Genomic DNA, 18,641 nt, shown 5'->3' on the forward strand with positions numbered 1-18,641 from the left:
TGGGCTGCTGTCCATGGGGTTGCACAGAGTCATACATGACTGAATTGACTTAGCATGCATGCATGCATTGGAGAAGGAACTGGCAACCCCACTCCGGTGTTCTTGCCTGGCGAATCCCAGGGACAGAGGAGCCTGGGGGGCTGCCGTCTGTGGGATCGCACAGTGTCCGACAGAGCTGAAGTCACTTAGCAGCAGCAGCAGTGGTAAAGAATCCACCTGCCAATGTAGAAGATGCAAGAGACACAGGTTCAACCCCTGGGCCAGGAAGATCCCCTGTTGGAAACGGCAACCCACTCCAGTATTCTTGCCTGGAAGAATTCCATACAGAGGTGCCTGGTGGGCTACAGTCCATAGGGTTGCAAAGAGTCACACATGACTGAGCACACACAATGATTTGTTGAATGCATGACTGAGTGCACACAGCTCACAGCTGGCAGCCTGTGAGGCAACAGAAGGGCGGGGAATGGGCTACAGTCCAGGGAGTTGCAAAGAGTCAGACACGACCGTGCTCACACATAAAACAAATCTCCATTTGTGAATTCCAATACTGCTCAAAAACGAGGAACTTGACTCTCATCTTGTATGTCTTCAAAATGTACTGTCATCAATAATATATTGAGTTGGCCTAAAAGTTTGCGTTTTTCCCTAAGATTTTACAATATACTACAAACGGCAAACCCAATGTATTACAAATGATGAGTGGTTCTCTTATCTGATTTTAAATTAACATCATGATATTGGTTCTGATCTGCCTGTAAATATGCAAATTATTCTCCTGACTCAATTCCTGTTGCTAGTATTGCTTGAGTGTCCAGCAAGGGTAAAAGCTGGGAATCTCAAATGCACAGTCCTTTTTAACTGGAAATTCAAAGCATCATGTGTGATAACTCAGCCATATCTTCTACTAACATGAGAATAACAGGGCTTGGTTTTGCAGAAGCTAAGATTTTGATATTTCTCTTTAACAATATAAGAGAATAAAGCAATTGGAATTGACCTTACCTTTGTGAGCTTTTATAAACGATACCTTTTTTTTAACATGCATATACTTCCTGATAGATAAAGATGATGAAATAGTGGGCTGAGTGACTAACACACATGCACAAAGGCAGAGACTTTCTATAAAAACCCTGCGAACTGCGGTTTCAGTTGTCTATCGCACACTCAGTTACAGTCAGTTATTCCAGGTATTGTCTTTGTTTTCAGGAAAAGAAAACTAAGTAGAAGATCATGGCAAGTCCTGACTGGGGATATGATGGTGAAAACGGTAAGCATTCTTCTGCTCATGTAGATCAAATAACGGCTTCTTCCCTTTTCCAGGAAAAGAGATATTGAGCACTTAAAATAACGGTAAAGTCATAGATTAACGGTTTGAAGTGCCTTTGACTTACACCAGCTTTGCATACGTTCTCAACAGTTGTCCTTAGGGCCCATGATTGTCTACAAAATGTATTCTGCCTCTTTTCTCCTCTCTGCCTCTCAGCCTCTCTCCCTCCCTATGTATAGACAGGTCTATTGCTAACAGCAAAATATGTACAGTCTGATCCCATAGACCATGAGACTTCTGTCGACAAAGACACTATTTGCCAGTGTAGCATAGAAAAGGGGCATTCTCACACCTGGGATTTCCATTAAGCTAACTGGAATACCATTTGAGATACCTGAATAAATCCTAATCTAGTAAAACTATATTCCTAAAACTTGGACTCAAGCATTAGATCAGTTTTGATTGTAATCATGTTCGTCCTGGTAGGTCCTGAACACTGGGGCAAGCTGTACCCCATTGCAAATGGAAATAACCAATCTCCTATCGACATCAAAACCAGTGAAACCAAGCGTGATCCCTCTCTGAAACCCCTCAGTGTCTCCTACAATCCAGCCACAGCCAAAGAAATCGTCAACGTGGGACATTCCTTTCATGTAAACTTTGAGGACAGTGATAATAGATCAGGTGAGCCAAAAGGTCCTTCTAATTTGTGTCTTTGACTTTACTGGGGAAATGTAAACAGTAGGGCTTTCAGAAACATGAACACCCATATGCAGTGGGTGCACACGGGTAGCATTGATGCCATCTACTGAGGTATCTTGAAGTTTTAAAATATTTCCAAGTGTTAAAGGTGATTCTGGGGACTCCCAGCTCGGTCTTTTTTCAGCCCTTCTCCTTCTCAGTGACTCTATTCCATCTCTTCTGGTTTCCAATATCTTTATGCTAACTTTACACCCTCTGAATAAACAGTACTTTTTCACAAAATTCTGTGAATCATCATGAATATAAAAACTGAAAAGGCAAATATTTTCTAATTGAGATGAGGTTGGAGGAGTGCATTAGGGAAGAAATACAGATCCCGAAGAGTATATTTATTTTTTGTGGCCAGGAAAATGGCTCCCTAACAATGAACTGCTTCAGTTCAGTTGAGTTCACTCGCTCAGTCGAGTCTGACTCTTTGCAACCCCATGAATCATAGCATGCCAGGCCTCCCTGTCCATCACCAGCTCGTGAAGTGCTTGGGTACCAATACCAAAAACAAAAAAACTGGTCTTGGGTGTATCTTGCATGGAATCATTCTGTGCATAAGTATTTTTGTCTAGCTTCCCCTCTCCCTATTAGATCATAGTAACTGAATTATCTTCATCTCCCAGAATCTAGCATACTTCCTCGCTCACAGGAAAATTCTCAAAACTGTTTACTGAATAATTTATTAAATGACAATTTCATAAATCAGCTCTACTGTCAAAAGGCAAAGTTAGTCATAGCACTTTCCTTCAAGGTTCTGAGCCTAAGTTTTAGACATCCTGGGGCTACGTCCTTTGTTAACATTGGATTAGGTCTGGTACTATGTGTGTTTTATTACTCATATGGTTGGACAGACTCTCTAAAGCAAAATGATCCTTCCGTGTTAGAATTTTAAAAGTGACTCTACCATCCTGCTGGAACTTTCTTTTGGTTCCTGGCTACTACTACTACTAAGCTGCTTCAGTCGTGTCCGACTCTGTGTGACCCCATGGACGGCTGCCCACCAGGCTCCCCCGTCCCTGGGATTCTCCAGGCAAGAACACTGGAGTGGGTTGCCGTTTCCTTCTCCAGAGCATGAAAGTAAAAAGTTAAAGTGAAGTCGTCAGTCATGTCCGACTGTCAACGACCCCATGGACTACAGCCCACCAGGCTCCTCCGTCAATGGGATTTTCCAGGCAAGAGTACTGGAGTGGGGCGCCATTGGTTCCTGGCTAGGGGTTCTCAGTAACGCTGTCAGAATACCCTCTTGTATATTGATCAGTTACAAGATACGTGCAGAGTGATTTGTTACTAAAAATAAATTGCTAGATATCTTAATGCATACTGTCCATTACTGTCTGTTGAAAGAATGAATGAACTTATAAACTAAAGCAGAATCAAGGAAAGAGCTCTAATCCTAGAATTCACTCATCTTCCAATATGTTTTCCTGAAAACAGGAAAAGATAAAATTATAGCCCATGTGCTGAGAACCATGTAACTCAAGCACCACCTGAAGGTGCTCTGCACATCTGAAGCCCATCATTGTGGACACGGGGAAAAACCAACAAGACGGAAACTTTAGACTACTGGTTATTTTCATTTCTACTCGCCCCAATTTAATGTTAATTTGTATTAAATGCAAAGACAAGCTGGAGCTCATGACTGTAACACTAATAGCAGTTTCCTTTTTCTTCTAGTGCTGAAAGGGGGTCCTCTATCTGAAAGCTACAGGCTGCGGCAGTTCCATTTTCACTGGGGCATCACAGATGACTGTGGCTCTGAGCACTTAGTGGATGGAGCCAAATTTTCTGCAGAGGTAATGTAGCGTAGTAAGTGAGGGGGAGCCATACAGAGCTCTCCCGGAAGTAGCACCCTTATACCATGTGGATGTGTGTTAGTCGCTCAGCCATGTCCAACGCTTTGTGACCCCATGGACTGTAGCCCGCCAGGCTCCTCTGTCCATGGGATTCTCCAGGCAAGACTACTGGAGTGGGTAGCCTATCCCTTCTCTAAGGGATCTTCCCCACCCAGGGATCAAACCAGGGTCTCTTGCATTGCAGGTGGATTCATTACCTGTGTGAACCATCAGGGAAGTCCCCCTTATCACTTAAGACACAATTTCAATGGCTCCAAAGGAATGAACTTTTGGGGGCCTATAAAGAATTCCTAGGCTCATTTAAACTTAAACAGTGACACACTGCATTTGGCAATAGAGAAAATTTTTCACATGAGGGAGGCAGGTGAATTTGCAGTCAAACTCCTGGGCCTCAGAATCTGCTTTCATTTCAGAATGTCTCAGAAACTGCTGCCTGACATCAGGCTAACCTCAAGGGGAGTTGCTGCTGTCCTTTTAAAGCTCTGAGCCCAGGGGGAACACACCATCATTCTCTTCTCATTTAAAGGTTCGAGTGTGCACACACCCACAGCAGAGGTGTAACCAGCCCAAGACACTCCATTAGATTCGACTAAGAGGGCCAGTTTAACCTCAGGAGTCATCACAACGAGTAGCATACTCTAGATGAGGGTTTGGGGCTCCCTGGCAGCAGGCCACTACCCTCTGGCCTCTTGACTTGCCTCCACATGGAAGTCTGTGATTCAGTTCAAGACATTCTGCCTGTATATCCACAGTAAAATCAAGAAAATGTGCATCAAACTCTCAAAAGAGGGTATAGAGACTGAAAACAAAAAACTTTTGTTCTTTGTATGCATGACTATTCAATAAGATTGTACCAGTACGGACTGGTTGGCTTTTTTGCTTTACTCTTGTAGAATGAATCTGTAATACCCATAGTTTTGCAACAATCTTTTTTGTTTTTTTTTTTTTTTCATTTACCAATGATCATGATCATTTTTCCAAGTCAGTAGGAATTCCTAAAGTCTGTACGGTATTTCCATGTATGCATATGTTAGAATTTATTAACTAACTCCTACATAGGAACAATTGCAATGCCTTTCACATTTCATTCTGCTGTTGTTTTTTGTTCTTTACCAAAAAAATGGGTAATAAATACACTTGTACAAATATCTTACACACTGGTGAAGGCAATTGTGTAGGGCATTTTTGTAAGAGGGATTGTTAGGTTCAGAGTATGTGTAGTATTCATTTTGATACAACACTTGGGAATAGTATACAACTAAAACTGACTTTATGTTACACTAGAAAGCCAGGCTAGGAACTTTCAATGGTGCAGAAATCTATTACATGTTTCATTTTTTCCTATTTATTTTTCATAAAATTGAAAGTGGACTGAAATCAAATGGGCTGAAAGTCTAAATTAGCAATAGTATTACGTCTGGGGGAGGATATTTGGCTGTATCTAAGAAATCCGGCAGTTGGTGATGGACAGGGAGGCCTGGCCTTGCGGTTCATGGGTTTGCAAATATTCAGACATGACTGAGCGACTGGACTGAACTGAACTGAAGAAATCTGAATCAATGAATCTCCTATCTAATTTGAGAAAAGTGAAGTTAATCCAGGCTGGAGGCGACATGCACTAGTCACTAAGTTTGACATATGAGAGGGTAGGGAGGGTGGGAGGGAGACCAGGAGAGGGGAGTGGTGGGGAGAAAGACAGAGCGGAGACAGAGAGGAGACGTGTGGGTGGCGGGGAGAGGACTGCTTTGGTTTAGAGTCATCCAAGCGACCCAGTGATCACTTGACATTAGGTGGTCAGAAAAGACTTTTTCAGGAGTAGCATTTGAGTTCAGCCATAATTCAAGTCAAAATCTTCCCATTTTGACTTGACTTCCCAGAGGAAAGTCAGCAGTTATGCAAAGCCTTAAAGCTGTGGACTAAGTGCAAGTGTCATATCTATGCGCTGCGCGGAAGGATGGATGCCAATCAGTGGAGAAGAGTAAGAATGAATAACTGCAGTTTTCGGTTGAGCAGTTAGATGGAAGGTGATGCCTTTTCTTAAAGCGGGAAATTGAAATGGATCTGGAAAAGAGAAAGTCAAGAGTGCTAGTTTAGCTGTGTTAAGTTTGAGATGCATATCAGGCATCCATGTGGAGATATCAAGAAAGCATCAGGAGACGTGCACACACACTTGGATATACAGGTCTAGAGTTTCACAGAGAAGGTAGGCAGGGGATGTTGGTTTGAAAGGTGTCTGGATACGATCAGGAGAACCTGCCCTTGGCCACCACTCCAGACATCTCAGGAGCCCCTTCTCACAAAGTTACCGGGTACCTCAAGTTAGAAAATTATTTCAGTTTTTGTCTCCAAACTAGTTAGCTAGAAATACTTGATCTTCTCACACCAAACAGAGAGGTGTTTGGTTTTTTTGTTTTGATATTGTGGAAAAAAGAAGTTCTACTTACTGGTTCCAGGATTTGCAACGTGCCCACTCTCTTCAACTCTATTTTCTTAAGAAAATCCTTCTTAAAAGTGCAAACATAGCCCTTCCTATGCCCTGGATAAGGGTCACACAAGTTTTGTCTACCCAAGCCAAGATGTATCTGTATATATCAACATGTTAAGGTCTAACCTGCTTTTTCCCTTCACCGTGGTGTGAACAACTGCTCCATCACGCTGTGTTTTTTAGCTTCATTTAGTTCACTGGAATTCTGCCAAGTACCCCAGCTTCGCTGATGCCGCCTCGAAGGCTGATGGTTTGGCGTTGATTGGCGTTTTGGTGAAGGTGAGTCGTAGAGTGTCTCGGAGCTCTGCTAAATTTATTCCTTACCAATCAGACCGCAAACTAGGGTGAAATAGAGCAGAGGGATGTTTGGTCTCTCTTTTTTGAAATGTGCCCGTCTACTAGTGACTGCACAGGTGAGCAAGCAGGTCTCTGGTATATGTTTGTTCCGCTGGACTTTCCCCTCTTGAAGAGAGAAAGCATTTCAGGCAGAGATGAAATGGGAAGCTGTTGGTGGCACTAATTTTTTTATTTTTCAGCTCACCTTTCACTTTTCTTCTAAACTTTATACATCACAGAGTCAGGAGTTTATCAATTTAAGTCTCATCAGGAAAAAAATATGAAGAGGACTTTTGTCCCATAAAGACAGTTGAACTGATATTTAATATGGAAGATTCAAATCTTCTGTAGGAGAGTCCCTGAAAAGTCCTATAGGGAAATTACTATTAAATTCAGGATATTTGGGTGACTAACTTTTGGAATTATAGTAATTCTAGTGAATCTTTATTGAACGCTTGTAACATACCATTCATTTCACTGATTAGAATTAATAGAACAGACCAAAGAGGTTTGCTTTTGTATTTTAGTTGTGCTAAATTCCTGTATTTTGACTTGCATATCTTTTCTTCAGTTACTGGTTTTAATTTTTAATTTTATTTTATTTTTAAACTTTACATAATTGTATTAGTTTTGCCAAATATCAAAATGAATCCGCCACAGGTATACATGTGTTCCCCATCCTAAACCCTCCTCCCTCCTCCCTCCCCCTACCATCCCTCTGGGTCGTCCCAGTGCACTAGCCCCAAGCATCCAGTATCGTGCATCAAACCTGGACTGGCAACTCATTTATTACATGATATTTTACATGTTTCAATGTCATTCTCCCAAATCTTGCCACCCTCTCCCTCTCCCACAGACTCCATAAGACTGTTCTATACATCAGTGTCTCTTTTGCTGTCTCGTACACCGGGTTATTGTTACCATCTTTCTAAATTCCATATATATGCGTTAGTATACTGTATTTATGTTTTTCCTTCTGGCTTACTTCACTCTGTATAATAGGCTCCAGTTTCATCCACCTCATTAGAACTGATTCAAATGTATTCTTTTTAATGGCTGAGTAATACTCCATTGTGTATATGTACCACAGCTTTCTTATCCATTCATCTGCTGATGGACAACTAGGTTGCTTTAAGTAACTAAATAGGATTTTACTTGGTAACCATTTTTATCTCACACTTTATTTTTTTAATCTCCAGGTGGGTCAGGCCAACCCAAACCTTCAGAAAGTACTTGATGCCCTAAAAGCAGTTAAAAATAAGGTAAATAGACTCATTAAGTTAGTTTAAATCAGAGAACAAGAATCTACAGAACCTCAGAAATCATTTAATTGCATATTTGATGTGAGGAGTAGGAAGTTCTGAGCAAAACCATCAATCCGAAAATCAAGGTGCTGCTTACACGTTCCTGGTTTCTGAGGTCTCTGAGCAGTGATTTATTTGGGTTTCGTTTTTCATAGTTACTGCTTATCTATTTCAGCAAGATGAAGCCTGTAGAAGAATAGTTTTCATAGCCTTTTCATACATTATAACTATGATGCCCACTGTCAGCTGAGAAAAAGATGAGTTTTTCTGATATATTTAACCTTAGCTTCACCATTTTGACAATAAAGAGTTAAATCATTGTCAGAGATTTGCCATTGACATTCACAGTTTGTAGAACTATCATACCTTTATATAAAATAAATCTAGTTCATGTTGAGTCCAAATAAATTACACTTTTTAAAGTGAGAAAGTTTACAGGTAAATAATCACTCAATTCAAGAATGTAAAAGATGATAAATGAAAAGAAAGTAGAAGGAAATGATTAATTAAGATGAAGTAAAACATTAATAAAATAAGAAAGAAAATGAATAAATACAGGTAAAATTTTATTAATAAAGTGAAAAACTAATTCTTTGGGGAAAAAACAACCAAAAAAGGGCACTTTTGGCACGTTTAATGATGGGGGGAAAACAGAAATACAACAAATTATTACAAATAAGGAAATGGGTGTTAACTCAAGATGCATTGGAAGGTTTTAAAAGAGAAAAGTTTGTACAGTGGACCCTAGAGCAACATGGGTTTGAACGGCACAGGTCCAGTGACCTGTGGATTATTTTTCTGATAAATGCTTGCTCCAGCACCACACAATGGTCCCTTAAATGAACCTGCTGATGCACAGCCACGATTATGAGGGACGACCATAAACTTAAGTGCGGATTTCTAACTGCTCAAGAGGTCAGCACCCCAACCCCTACATTGCTCAAGGGTCAGCAGTACCATACTACATGAGCAAATTCGAAAATTAGATCACATAGATGAATGTCTAGGAAAACATAGAGAAACTGACTCAAAATATGTGGAAAGTCTAAATAGACCAATAATATAAAAAGAAGTCAAAAAGAGTAGTTTAAAAAAAAATGTACCTAGTAAAAGAAACCCTAGGCCCAGACCACTTTATGGGCAAATGTTACACAACTTTTAATAAACAATCATGCCACTTTGAACTAAACTGCCTAGATTAGGGGACCAAAAAAACCTAATTCAATGAATTAATTTAATTTAATGAAACCTAATACACAAACTGGGTAAGAACACCACAAAAAGGATATCATAGGCCAATCTTACTTAGCAGTGTAGCTAAAAGGAATATTAAAATAGATTACAGAAAATCGTATTCAACAGTATGTTAAAAGAGCCATGCTTTCAAACTAGTAGAATTTACCCAAAGCATGCAAAGATGATTCAGTATTAGACTATCTCCCAATATAATCCATTACATTAGCAAATTTCACTTGTTAGATGCTTGAAAAATGTTTGATTAAAATTCAATATCCATTCCTGAAGAGTAAAAGAGAGAAAGAAAAATATTACTCTAAAATTTAAACTGAACTTAAGAAAGAATATCAAATAGAAATTTGAAACAAGCATCTAACTTCGTAGTGAAATATTTGAAGCATTTTCATTTCAATCAAGAATAAGACCAGGGTGTCAATTGTGACCACCACAAAAGAACATTCCAATGATTGTCCATTCAATGTAGTTAAATAAGGAAAGAAATGAGTACATATTAGGATAAATATTAGAAAAACAGAGACAAAGCTATCATCAAGTGTAGAGGATACGATCATTGACATCCACCCTGAAAACTACAAAATCAACATAATTAATTCACAAGTTCTAATCAAGTTGACTACATAAAATATTAACATATGAATATCAATTTATTTGTATATACCAATATGACCAATCAGTAAAGAAACAAGAATAAAGAATATAGATGATAAACAAATGTTTAACCTCTGCTTACACTTAGCCAAATGAAGAAGGAAGAAGATAGATCAGTCACAATTCTAGTGTAGCGTATTTTCAGTCATGTTACTTTTATTGTTTGTATCTACAAACATGTTGTTGTTTAGTCACTAAGTGGTATCCGATTCTTTGTGACCCCATGGACTGTAGCTCACCAGGCTCCTCCATCCATGGGATTCTTCAGCAAAAATACTGGAGTGGGTGCCATGTCCCTCTCCAGGGGATCTTCCCCACCCAGGGATCAAACCTGTGTCTCCTGCATTAATGGGCAGCTGAGCCACCACAAACATACCAGTCATGCAATACTATATAGTAGAAAAACTGATTAAATTCTTTGCTAAGACCTATCTACCAAATAATATGTATGTCATATATGCAATGATGTAAATATTTTACATCAGGGCATAATGATACATTGCTTATCTTTTTCTTTCAGAACAAGAAAGCTCCATTCACAAATTTCGACCCCTCTGTCCTCCTGCCTCCATCCCTGGATTACTGGGCCTACTCTGGTTCACTGACTCACCCTCCTCTTCACGAGAGTGTCACCTGGATCATCTTTAAAGAGACCATCAGTGTGAGCTCGGAACAGGTAGAATGTCAGAGGGGCATGTGTGGGAATTGGAAGTGCAAAGCAGGAATATCAGTTCAATTCATACTGAGAGCAATTATTACTGCCATTCGATTTTAGAGAGTTCCCTTTGCCTTTCAACTGAAAAAGATTTATTAGTGACATCAGGTCTATTTAATAGTCAAAAAGTAGAGTGTATTTATAAGCACTTTTTTTCCTCTATGTAGAGATTCAGAATTCCTGCTCTTCTTTCACCTTAATAAGGAAAAATCCAACCTCTTCAGGGAACTGTAACTCTCCAGTGGCATACCTTGATCATTGACATTGGTTTTCCATTCTTTTTTAAAGCTTAAGCTCTTCAATATTCAGTAAAATATCTCATTAATCATTGTTTATAATTTTGATAAAAACTGCCATTGATTGAGCAGCTCTTTTCATCAGGTGCCTTACGTACATTCTGTCAGTCAAGTCTCACAGCAAACCTGCAGTGTGACCTGTTGGTATAAGAGTTAACACTTCTAATAAGCTACATGCCAAACGCCATTCTAAGAACCTTATCTGTGTTGAGCCATTTAGCCTTCACCAAAACACAATGAAATAGTACTGTATGGAAACATAGGCGCCAAGCAGGGAAGTCTCTTACCCAAGTGTGAGGAAGCTGGAATGCTAATCCAGTCAGTCATCAATAATTTAAGCCAAATGCTTGGTGCAAAGACATGTGGAAGAACTGTTGGCTTCCTCCCTTTCCATCAGTGAAACTATTGCAGTCTTCAACCTGATTTTCTAAATAACATTGCATCAATCATATTAGGAAAAAAAAAAAGTGTTCTGTGTGACATCAATAGTTTTTGCTTCTCTAAACATGTTATCCTTCCCCCAAGCTGGCGCAGTTCCGCTGTCTGCTAGCAAATGCTGAAGGCGATGGAGAACTCTGCATCAAGCAGAACCACCGACCACCCCAGCCTCTGAAGGGCAGGACAGTGAAAGCTTCATTCTGATGGGCCCAGGAGGAAGCTCATCTTCCCTCAAGAAGCACAGCTCTGCTTCTGACATAATCCTAGAAAACAAGCTTTAAAAACACGTTTATTTCAATACTAGCAAGACAGCCTGCTTGCGAATTTACTCTGCAGAACGCAAAATCTTTTTCTTCTTTCTGTTGAGCTCAAATAGTAATCTGGAAGTTCACTAAACTTGTGCTTAAATTCAAATCTGTTGCATTGACTTCCTTATCTTGCAATTAAGGCATACTTGATTTCTTAATGACTTTTATCCCTTCCCATTTTATTCCATTTAATTGGACCAAAAAGCATTTTATCCCTTTCTTCTTGTCTATTATGTACTATACTTTTAAATGGCATTAGGTTTCTACTCCGTTTACATTCGAGAATCTTATGCTTTCATTTGCAACATTATTCTGATGCAATATCAGGTCTATTACTCAAATATAATGACCTAAGAGCAGCTTGAGATGAAATGTTAAGAATTCATTTGCTTACTCTTGAAGACAAATATGCAGCTACGATGACAACTGGATTTTGTATTATGATGAAATAAATGGCCCAACATTGCTACCGTTTGTGTGCTCTATTATGAAAACCATGTATCTCATATAAGAACTGACACTTCTGGTTATTCCTCCACCTGTTAGCAAGGCCAGTGGGGCTGTTCCATCATTATAACTAGTTAGCCTACATGAAGAATCTGTACATCAAATTTGGAAGAAAAATCACCTGTGACTTATTTTTAAAAATAATGAAGGAATCACTTGAATTAGAATCATATAGAAACATCACATAATCTTTTAGTCTGGTGTGTACTTAACCTGAAGTCAGTTCTTTCTGAAGCCATATCTACACTCAGAATTCTACAAATCTTGTGTCCAGCGTTTAGTTTTGTGATTTACTTATTTCTCTTCTTTGAGAAATCATAATGGCGATCAAAACCCACATCCATTCCCATGTTCCAGTCTTGTCTAATGTCACAGAACCAGTCAAAACTGCTCATGTAATCATGGTTAAAAAGACAGACAAACCAGATTCTTTATTGCTCTGAGGACATTAAATTCCTAGGAGACATCTTTGTACCTCAAAATCCTAGGAGGCATTTTTGGAAATTTTATTTGGGCCCAGAATTTAAGTGAATCTTTATTAAAAATGGAAGGGCCAAGGAACACTTCATTTATCTCAGCCCCCATAAGCATTTTAAAGAATTAAATACTTTCTTTGCAAACCTACTCTGACTGTGTGTTTTAATATATATTTGCCAGATATTGAGAAGGCCTGAAACAGGCTTGATAAAATTTTCAGCTTAAGTTATCAAAGGTCAACATGAGGGCCAAAGAAAAAGGAGTATGATTTTAAGAAATACCTTTGCAAAGAGGCTCAGGACCTATAACGTTTGAAAGTATTTTCTGAAAATAAATTGAACAATTTAAAAATAAATCTCATGGCAAGGATAAGAAAAAGACCTGACTTGATGACCCATATTTCTTTTTTAAGAAAGTTAAAAATGGATTCCAGGATTTAAATGCATCTGTAAGTCTTAGTATGGAAAGGGCAAAGAAGTGACAGAAGATATATGATGGTCATCGAACCTTATCCCTTAGCTAAATGCCAGTTGGAAAGCATGGTTCCAGGTTACTTGCTTCTGCCAGAATTTCCCATATTTGGCAGGGCTCGCGAGGTGCATTATGGGAGCTGTCCACGTTTCTCTGAAGTAGCCGATAAAAGCAGCTGCTGAGAGGAGGCATGTGGACAAGACATCGGATCACCTAAGCATGCAGCTCGAATGTTTCTTTGACTCACGTTCCTGTTTTGTGCCTTCTCCCTTTGTTGCCAACTTAGGTGGAGGATTTGAACGTCCTGCAAGGATTCTCTGTCTCTTCCCCGATGTTTGGCAGCTGACTTTCTTTATGCCAAATCTGCTGGGCTTCTACCCATCCAGAATAACACTGCCAGCTGATGGGCTCAGCAATAGGTTCAAGAGTAGAAAGCTGCTTCTACTCCCTGGTGTCTTTTGTCTTAGGACCACCCTCTTCATAAATATCACGCTGAGCTTTCATGAAACCCTTTAGTTAATCTGTGAGTCCAGGTACCTCCAGCTGTTTTCTAAGTTATTCATTTCGATAAGCTTCAGCAAAATAACTCTGAAAGCATTAAATTCATCAAAGAGAATTAGGGCAAAGGAAGCGAGGGGGGGAAATGTTGAAAGATTTAATTTCCTGACAGAACTCAAAAGAGAAAATTGTCCTTTCTTGTAATTCTGGTTGTTCTATGTTAGTGGTTCTTCACCCTTTGGCGATCATGGATTCCTATAAATATGTGAGTAAAGCTATGAAACTTCTCCCTACCTCCCCACAAAATGAAAAGAATTCTACATATGTGAAATCTGACATAGATTTCTAGAGTATTTAGGGACTCATTCCCTTCTTTGGTTTCTCATAACAAAGTCAATCCTGGACCCCAGGACAAGATCCTGACTCTAAAGTATATATTTAAAAAAATGAACTACCACGGACTCCAGGTTTCTATCTCGCTTCTTAACATTTATTTTTGCTTTTGTGCCTCATTTTTTATAGCAGGTTCTTAGAGATAGAATAACAGTGTATTTCCAATATAGCTCATGAATTAACCCTTTGCTGTTTTTCTATTTTCCAAATATTATTTTGAGTTGGTATGAGGTCCCATTGTAAAAGAGATGAAAAATTAAAACAAAAAAGATAATCCAAACCTCTGTGAATTTGTTCATTTATTTGTGGGCAGACTAACCAAGAATTATAATGAGAGTATAAAGGCTTAGAAGAAAAATATCTTTTGAGGAAGAGATCATCAGATAATAATGGGTTCAAATAACTGAAAGTCATCGACACTCTTTGTATCTAAGACCAGGCAAGCATAAGGAAATACTTACATTCTGAACATTATCTTCATGATTATCTACAAAAACCAAATACTTAGTTACCTACTATTCTCTATGAGTCATTGTACTAGGATTCCCTTATTACTCTTATCAGATTTGGTTATTTTAAATTTCACAAGGTAGACAAAGAGAAAGACAGGCATAGATAAACATGAAAGCTGCATTTACTCCAGGACTGCTCCATTTGACATAATGGAAACATGGATGTGGATGTTTAACCTACTGCAAGAAAATAGTGGATTTTATGTTCCTAGGCTTCTATGGACACATTTATAAAGCTAAAGGGAAATGTATAAAATTAAAAAGATCTTAATAGAAATGTAACATACTTGAAAGAAGTTAGGAGAAATGGCCTCACGTATTTCTGCTTACAAATACCACTTTTAACAGAGAAGTAACTCATAGGAGTAACCTAAAGTCTTAAAGATATGTGCATACCCTCATTTTGAATCTTTACAAGTATCTTTAGTATCTTTATCCTAAAAGTAAACCGATGGACAAAGGGTAATGTTTTCAAGCATTAGAATGCTCAGAGCCCAAGTGCGCTCACTAGAGGTTTCTCAGAAAGGCATGTAGGCTAATCCCCTTACCAGGAGAAGGTAGAAATAGCAATTATGTCAGAGAGGAATAACCTTTAAGTGGCCTTATTTTTTCCCCTCAAAGACTAGAGAATATAACTTTCCCAAACCATCAGCAAATATTTTAATACCCTTTTAGAAGCAGATACAAGCCAAGCTATTTGGATATGTTATTTTCCATCATGTTATTAAATCACCCAAACTGCCAGCAAAAACAAACAAGCATACCATGCAGAAATAATGTTTAGTTATTCAGAAAAAATTAGTTAGAAAATTAGTTACTTTGGTGTATCTCACTCATACCCCATAATAAACCTGAGATGGATTAGATTTTTCAATGAAATAATGTTATAAAAATAAGTAAATATTTAAATATATGGTAAAAGAACTTTTTCTCAAATACCAAAGCACACACTGAGAAATAACCTGAATATGTAGGTCAAACAACAATAACAAAAGATTATAATGAAAAGAAAAGTCGTAACTGGAAGAAAAGGAGAAGACAGTGGCACCCCACTCCAGTACTCTTGCCTGGAAAATCCCATGGACGGAGGAGCCTGGTAGGCTGCAGTCCATGGGGTCGCTAAGAGTCGGACACGACTGAGCGACTTCACTTTCTCTTTTCACTTTCATGCACTGGAGAAGGAAATGGCAACCCACTCCGGTGTTCTTGCCTGGAGAATCCCAGGGATGGGGGAGCCTGGTGGGCTGCCGTCTATGGGGTCACACAGAGTTGGACACAACTGAAGTGACTTAGCATAGCATAGCAACTGGAAGAAAGTGTTCAATAGAAATGCCAGCCACAGGAACAAGGCCTTTCCTATAGAAAGAGTTTTCATTATTTGTCAACATAAAAATTGAATTCCTAAGAGAAAATAGCAAGAAGACATACATAGGCAACTCTGTAAAGAAGACAAATAATTGACAAATGTGTTAAAAAATCCTCAGTCTTAATCATCAAAGAAGTATAGCTTTAACAATGTTCTCTGATTCTTTGCATATAATATTGGTAAATGTTTTTAAAATAATACACAGAGTTGTCAGTGATGTAAAGAAATAAGAACTGCCATACATTGCCGAAAAGAGCATAGTCAGTCCATTCATGAATAATGCAAAAGTTGTATTCCGTCTCCAGGGGTTCTTCCCAACCCAGGGGTCTAACCTGCATCTCCTGCTTTGGCAGGAGGATTCTTGCCACTGAGCCTCCAGCAGGGTGGAAAAGGTCAAACGTGGCCCTGACTAACTGATGCCACCTCTGCACTTGAAGTGATTCCTTTGGTTCCAACTTTTCAAACACAACTTGGATCACTATAATCCTCTATGTCTATTCCAAAAGGTAATAAACAGAAATCTCAACAGAACAGAGTCTGGAGACCAGAATAGGGTGCTCTCCCATCCTGTGACAGTAGCAGAGCCCAGCAAGAAGTGGAGCCAAAGACCTACCTTCCCTGATGAGGACCCGGTCGGTGGAGAGCAGTGGGTTCTGTTTCTTGTAGCCTCCTAACTTCCTTCCACTCCCCGTAAAAGCCTTCTTCCCTTGTCATTTGGGGTCAGGGGCAGGGAGGTGGGGGGGTTTGGGGGGGTTGGGGTGGGACTTGAATGTGGCTCTCCAAGGCTGCAGACACCGAACTGCAATTCTCTGCTGATCTTAAATAAACTTTTGTTTTTCTTTTTTCGTGGGGAAATAGCTGGCAGTCTCTTTGGTTTAGGTCAACATTCAGAAAAGATCCCCGTAGGTATTGGGGCTCGTGAGCAAACAGGTGGGACACCCACAACTGAGCTCATTGAGCTCACTGCTTGTCTCGCTGACCCTGGAGCATGAAGGTTTGCTTGTCTCCTGGGTCCAAGCTTACACCATTCTTGTATTTGAAGTTCTTCAGGCTTTATCCAGAATCTGTTTCAAGGTTTGATCCTTTCTGGTTAAGACTTCGTTCCATACTTTTGTCTCTGAGGTCAGTTCAGTTCAGTCGATCAGTCGTGTCTGACTCTTTGTGACTCCATGGACTACAGCACGCCAGGCCTCCCTGCCCATCACCAACTCCCAGAGTTTGCTCAAACCCATGTCCATTGAGTCAGTGATGCCATCCAAGCATCTCATCCTCTGTTGTCCGCTTCTCCTGCCGTCAATCTCTCCCAGCATCAGGGTCTTTTCCAATGAGTCAGCTCGTTGCATCAGCTGGCCAAAGTATTGGAGCTTCAGCTTCAGCATCAGTCCTTCCAATGAACACTCAGGACTGATTTCCTTTAGGATGGACTGGTTGGTTCTCCTTGCAGTCCAAGGGACTCTAAAGAGTCTTCTCCAACACCACAGTTCAAAAGCATCAATTCTTCAGTGCTAAACTTTCTTTATGGTCCAATTCTCACTTCCATACATGTCTACTGGAAAAACCATAGCCTTGCCTAGACAGACATTTGTTGACAAAGTAATGTCTCTGCTTTTTAATATGCTGTCTAGATTGGTCATAGCTTTTCTTCCAAGGAGCAAGTGTCTTTTAATTTCATGGCTGCAGTTACCACCTGCAGTGATTTTGGAGCCCCGCAAAATAAAGTCTGTCACTATTTCCATTGTTTCCCCATCTATTTGCCATGAACTGATGGGACCAAATGCCATGATCTTAGTTTTCTGAATGTTGAGCTTTAAGCCAACTTTTTCACTCTCCTCTTTCACTTTCACCAAGAGGCTCTATAGGTTTTAGTTTTCTGCCATAAGCGTGGTGTCATCTGCAGTTCTACATAGGTTTTAATTGCAGTTTAACGTATTAAAGCTGCCAAGTTTAAAAACAAGCTTTTCTGAAGCTTTCAGTTCAGATCAGTTCAGTTCAGTCGCTCAGTCGTGTCCGACTCTTTGCGACCCCATGAATCACAGCACACCAGGCCTCCTTGTCCCTCACCAACTCCTGGAGTTCACCCAAACTAACGGCCATCAAGTCGGTGATGCCATCCAGCCATCTCATCCTCTGTCCTCCCCTTCTCCTCCTGCCCCCAATCCCTCCCAGCATCAGAGTCTTTTCCAATGAGTCAACTCTTCACATCAGGTGGCCAAAGTACTGGAGTTTCAGCTTCAGCATCAGTCCTTCTAATGAACACCCAGGACTGATCTCCTTCAGAATGGACTGGTTGGATCTCTTTGCAGTCCAAGGGACTCTTAAGAGTCTTCTCCAACACCACAGTTCAAAAGCATCAATTCTTCGGCACTCGGCTTTCTTCACAGTCCAACTCTCACATCCATACATGACCACTGGAAAAACCATAGCCTTAACTAGAGGAACCTTTGTTGGCAAAGTAATGTCTCTGCTTTTGAATATGCTATCTAGGTTGGTCATAACTTTCCTTCCAAGGAGTAAGCATCTTTTAATTTCATGGCTGCAGTCACCATCTGCAGTGATTTTGGAGCCCCAAAAATAAAGTCTGACACTGTTTCCACTGTTTCCCCATCTATTTGCCATGAAGTGATGGGACTGGATGCCATGATCTTTGTTTTCTGAATGTTGAGCTTTAAGCCAACTTTTTCACTCTCCTCTTTCACTTTCATCAAGAGGCTTTTGAGTTCCTCTTCACTTTCTGCCATAAGGGTGGTGTCATCTGCATAT

At 39.8% G+C, this 18,641-nt stretch overlaps 1 protein-coding gene across 1 annotated transcript; it reads left to right on the forward strand.

Annotated features, from left to right (window-relative positions):
- The first annotated feature begins 1,098 nt into the window (after positions 1-1,098).
- On the forward strand, positions 1,099-12,126 carry LOC113904453 (carbonic anhydrase 1-like). Its single transcript, XM_027561628.1, has 7 exons — positions 1,099-1,267; positions 1,754-1,951; positions 3,692-3,810; positions 6,539-6,634; positions 7,891-7,953; positions 10,421-10,576; positions 11,437-12,126. Exons 1-7 carry the CDS (start codon positions 1,231-1,233, stop codon positions 11,551-11,553), a joined length of 786 nt encoding a protein of 261 aa, XP_027417429.1. The 5' UTR covers positions 1,099-1,230; the 3' UTR covers positions 11,554-12,126.
- Positions 12,127-18,641: the final 6,515 nt, after the last annotated feature.

This window comes from Bos indicus x Bos taurus, chromosome 14 (assembly GCF_003369695.1).
Source record: "Bos indicus x Bos taurus breed Angus x Brahman F1 hybrid chromosome 14, Bos_hybrid_MaternalHap_v2.0, whole genome shotgun sequence".
NCBI classification, from domain to species: Eukaryota; Metazoa; Chordata; class Mammalia; order Artiodactyla; family Bovidae; genus Bos; species Bos indicus x Bos taurus.

What these genes read in the sequence shown, in the direction of transcription:
- LOC113904453 (XM_027561628.1), top strand. Translation starts at nt 1,231, where the DNA reads ATGGCAAGTCCTGACTGGGGATATGATGGTGAAAACG. An exon ending in GGGATATGATGGTGAAAACG is followed by an intron (nt 1,268 to 1,753) that starts GTAAGCATTCTT and finishes TCGTCCTGGTAG; the next exon opens with GTCCTGAACACTGGGGCAAG. An exon ending in TCAGTGTGAGCTCGGAACAG is followed by an intron (nt 10,577 to 11,436) that starts GTAGAATGTCAG and finishes CCTTCCCCCAAG; the next exon opens with CTGGCGCAGTTCCGCTGTCT.